The 4,760-nt window shown below is 43.9% G+C and overlaps 1 protein-coding gene across 1 annotated transcript in view; it reads left to right on the top strand.

Annotated features, from left to right (window-relative positions):
- The window catches only part of MCF2 (MCF.2 cell line derived transforming sequence), a 101,986-nt gene that overhangs the window by 38,266 nt on the left and 58,960 nt on the right, over positions 1 to 4,760 (top strand). The window contains exon 10 of the mRNA XM_077773891.1: positions 4,263 to 4,382. Coding sequence (XP_077630017.1) covers positions 4,263 to 4,382 — 120 coding nt within the window. The remainder of the gene's footprint in view (positions 1 to 4,262; positions 4,383 to 4,760) is intronic.

Consider the following 4,760-nt stretch of genomic DNA (forward strand, 5'->3'; position numbering starts at 1 on the left):
ATGCTCTCCATTTAAAAATAGGTACAGGAGTGCCTGGGTGGCTCAGTCAGTTAAGCGTCCGACTCTTGATTTCCATTCAGGTTGGAATCCCAGGGTCACGGGATCAAGCCCTACATCGAGAGAGAATCGGGATTCTCTCTGCGGCTCTCCTGCTCTCTGTCTCTCTCTCAGAGTCAATAAAAAAACTTAAAAGAACCCAAAACAAAAATGTNCCCAGGGCAGGACTTTGGCCTTCTGCTTACATCGAATCTTCATCCCACTGCTCATCACTGTGTGTGGGGAGGGCAAGGTCATGTAGAAAGAGAACAGTTCTTTTCTTTTTTTTTTTTAATTAAAAAAAATGTTTAGTTTTGAGAGAGACAGACTGAGTGGGAGTGGGGGAGGGGCAGAGAGAGAGGGAGACACAGAATCTGAAGCAGGCTCCAGGCTCTGAGCTGTCAGCCCAGAGCCCGACGCGGGGCTCGAACCCACGAGCCATGAGATCACAACCTGAGCCGAAGTCAGACGCTCCAGCGACTGAGCCACCCGAGCACCCCAAAAGATAGCAGTGCTAATTCAGAACCAGCATTAACAGTAATAAGAGGCTATCTCGGTCCATTCCGGCTGCTCATGGTATTCTGTGACAGGCTGGAAGCCCAAGACCTCAGGGTGCTGGCAGGTTTGGGGACTTGTGAGAGCCCGCTTTGTGGTTCATAGGGCTTTTCTCTGCGTCTTCGCATGGCAGAAGGGGTGAGGGGTCTCTTCACCCAATCTCCTCCCAAAGGCCTCTCCTCCTAACCCCCATCACACTGAGGGCTGGGTTTCAGCGTGAACTTTGGGGATCATCACCATTTAGTACATGACAGAGGGAAGACGTTTCTCATGAAGGTAGAGGGTGGGTAGCAGAGGCATGGCCACCTGGGGGAGTTCCGAGTTGGACAATTTGTGTCTCTTTATAGTCATTGATTAATGTATTGATTTAATGTCGACTTCTTTTCTTTCACCTGTTTGTGAGTCTCCCGCTCAGTCCTCTTCCCTGACTCTGGTTCTCACTGCCACTTAACTGTGGATGTTTTATCACCAGCTCAAATTGAATTCACAGATTTTATTTTTAAGTAACCTCTACACCCAGCATGGGGCTTGAACCCACAACCCCGACGTCAAGCATCTCACGCTCCACTGACTAAGCCGGCCAACTGCCCCTCGAACTGAATTTAAAATATTCCCAATTTTAAATGTGTATTTCCCAAGAGTCTAGGCCTTAAACCTGAGTGAAAGTTACTCTTTTTGTTAATAGGCTTTATTTTTGAGAGCACATTTAGGGTCATAGCACATTGAGCATAAAAAGCACAGAGTTCTCCCTATATCCCCTGCCCCCACTTTATCTTACTTTATTTAAAGTTTATTTATTTATTTTGAAACAGAGAGAGAGAACAAGAACGAGAGAGAGAGAGAGCAGGGGAGGGGCAGGGAGAGAGAGAATCCCAAGCAGGCTCTATGCTGTCAGCACAGAGCCCAACTCAGGGCTTGATCCCTCAGATCCTGACCTGAGTCTAAATCAAGAGTTGGACACTTAACTGACTGAGCCACCCAGGTGCCCCCTCACCATATCATATTAATTTTTGTGTTATAGTTTTGTTTCATTATTAACATTCTAACATGCCTGAGAGATGGTTCTATTTTAAGCATTTTTGTCATGTTTCACTTTGTTATGTTTCAATCTGCCGTTTGGGGGGCTGGTGACTACCAACTGTACGTTCCCAGGCTCAACTTCCTTCCCCCTGGACTTGTACACACTTTTGTCTGATGGATGTTGTCTGGATGTCCCACGGACCCCCGGGCACCTGGCTGGCTCAGTCAGAAGAGCGTGTGACTCCTTATCTCAGGGTCGTGAGTTTGAGCCCCACGTTGGGTGTAGAGATTACTAAAATAAGTAAATAAATAAATGAATTTACATAAAACTGCCAGCTTTTCCTGTGTTCCCCATGTCAGCGAGGGTCATGCCATGCACCCGCTCATGCCCAGAAACCTGGGCTCAGTCTCTCCTTTCTTCTCACCCACATCCCATTGTCTTGTAGATCGTACCTCCTAAATCGTACGCTCATCACTACTGTCGTTGCTGGAGTTCAGAAACTCCTCATCCCTGGCCTGGATTACTGAACCATCTCCTAGCTCATCTGTCTGCCTCCACTCTTGTCCAAATCCAGTCCTTTCTTAAAGCTGAAGTGATCCCTCTAAAGGGCAAATCTGATCATGTTGCTCTTCTGCCGAAAAACCTCTTAGGGTCACTCCTTGCCTCCACGAAGAAGCCAAGGTCTTTCCTGACCTGGCACCTCCCCATCTTTCCTCTAGCTTTCCTGACCAGGACCTCGTGAAGAGATAGAGTCGTTTACAGTGATTAAGAGCACTGACTTATGGGGCGCCTTGGTCCAAGCGTCCAACTTCGACTCAGGTCATCATCTTGAGGTTGGTGAGTTTGAGCCCCACATTGAGCTTGCCTCTGCCAGTAAGGAGCCCATTTTGGATCTTCTGCCTCCCCCTCTCTTTGTGCCTCTCTCTCTCTCTCTCTCTCTCTCAAAAATAAATATAAAAAAAAAAAAAAAGCATGGATGCAGGCTCAGATTAAGATTTCACCAGCTGGGGCAAGTTAATCTCTATGAGCTTCCCTTTATTTTTTTTTTAAAAAAGTTTGTTTATTTGTGAGAGAGAGAGAGAGTGTGTGAGTGCGAGTGCGTGCAGGGGAGGGCAAAAGAGAGATGGAGACAGAGATGGAGACCAGCGTCGGACTTGAATTTACCAACTGTGAGATCATGACCTGAGCTGAAGTTGGACGCTCAACCAACTGAGCCACCCAGGCGCCTCCACTTTCTTTATTTGTAAAAAGACATTCGCTTAACTACTTCATACTATTATTATGAAGAGGAACTATGATAAGGTTGGCAGAATACTTGGCATAGAGTAAGCATTTGATCTATGGTAGTTCACTATTAATGTTGGGCCATACTGTTCATTCTCTCACTAATTTTGCATAGTTCCCTCCTTGTCTTTTTTTTTTTTTTTAATGTTTACTTATTTAAGATAAAGCACAAGTGGGTAAGGAGCAGAGAGAGAGAGAGAGAGAGAGAGAGCAGGCTCCGTGTTGTCACCAAAGACCCCGATGTGAGACTCGATCCCATGAACCGCGAGACCATGACCTGAGCCAAACTCGAGAGTCGGATGCTTAACTAACTGAGCCACCCAGGCACTCCCCCCACTCCTTGTCTTTCTTTTACCAACTGTTTCTTGACCACCTCCATGTCAGTATTCTAGAAACTGGGGAAGCATTGGTGCACCAGAATGGCATCCTGATCCAATTAATTCCTTTTCTTATGCTTCAAACAGACCGTTTTGACTCTCCTAGGTCTAAGGTGATCTGTGCTACCACTTCTGTTATGGATTATTCTACTTCCTTTGTTTCACTTATCAACTTGTGCTGTAGAGTTAATGGTCGCTAATGGACTGCCCTATTAGACTGATCTTCTTGCAAGCTGGGGAGGGACGGCATCTTATTAATTTGCATACAGTGCTTTGGTTTGTTAGCAATGACTGCTAACAGTGCATGGTAGTCATTCACGTAAATACGTGGAATGGACATGGAGAACATAGTCCGTGAATGTTGCTTGGATGAAAATACAAATATGATACCATAACACAGGTTCCTCCCAATGCTTAGTACAAGGATGTAGTGTTTAAGCTCCCTTTGACTTTGAGGGTTACCCTAGGAGCCTGCCTCCTAATTCTGTTTCACAGGGAATAAATGCAATGCAAGGACAAATTAACTGTAAAATGAAGTTTCAGAGTCTAGTTTTTGGGGCGCCTGGCTGGCTCGGTTGGTAGAGCATGTGACTCTTGATCTCGGGGTTGTGAATTCAAGCCCCACGTTGGGTGGAGAGATGACTAAAATAGAAATGAACTTAAAAAAATAATAAAATAAAAACCTAGATTTATTTTGTTTTTTTTTTTTTTAAAGTAAAGTTCTTTGTAACTTGGGATCTACTTTCGTGTGAGAAAATTCCACGCCGTGAACATTTGCAAGGGTCTGATCTGATGACCTTACGCTCATTCTATTTCTATTTCCAAGTTTTTAGATTGTATCAATATCCATTTTTAAAATTTTGTCCTTTTAGTGGCTTTTATTGCTTTAAAAATGGTTTCCTTTAATTACATATTTTCTGATACGTGCTCAGTCGAGTGCACGTTTTGACGATTTTTTTCTTCCTTTCCTGTGTTTCTTCTTTCCGTAGGTTTCCTTTCCTGGGAACTTGCACTTGGTCTTGGTTCTACGTCCCAGCAGTTTTCTTCAAAGAACTTTCACAGACATTGGATTTCGATTTAGTCAGGAGGATTTCATGCTCAAGTTACCAGTAAGAGTATATTATTTAAATGGTTTATGTCTTTAATTCTTGTGAGGCCTTCATACCATGCTATTGATGTTTTATCTGTGGTCGCAAAGCATTTGAAAGAAAAGAGGTAGACTTTGTCTTCCCAAACTACAAATTTGAAATGCCCCAAAGTCTTCTGCTTCTATTGTTAAAATAAAGGGAGATTTTAATCAATTCGTAACAAAGCAGTCCCTGTCGAAAAAGATACACGTCACCTATGTTATTTACGTGTGTGTGTATATGCATGCGTGTGTGTGTGTATAAAATCAGGACATTTTATTTTTAGGAAACACATGAGTGTGTGTCTTATGTATTTGAACTCTCATGAACTTGCATCCTGAGCTAGTTCATAGTACCGTG

Source organism: Crocuta crocuta, unplaced genomic scaffold (genome assembly GCF_008692635.1).
Source record: "Crocuta crocuta isolate KB4526 unplaced genomic scaffold, BGI_CrCroc_1.0 scaffold241, whole genome shotgun sequence".
NCBI classification, from domain to species: Eukaryota; Metazoa; Chordata; class Mammalia; order Carnivora; family Hyaenidae; genus Crocuta; species Crocuta crocuta.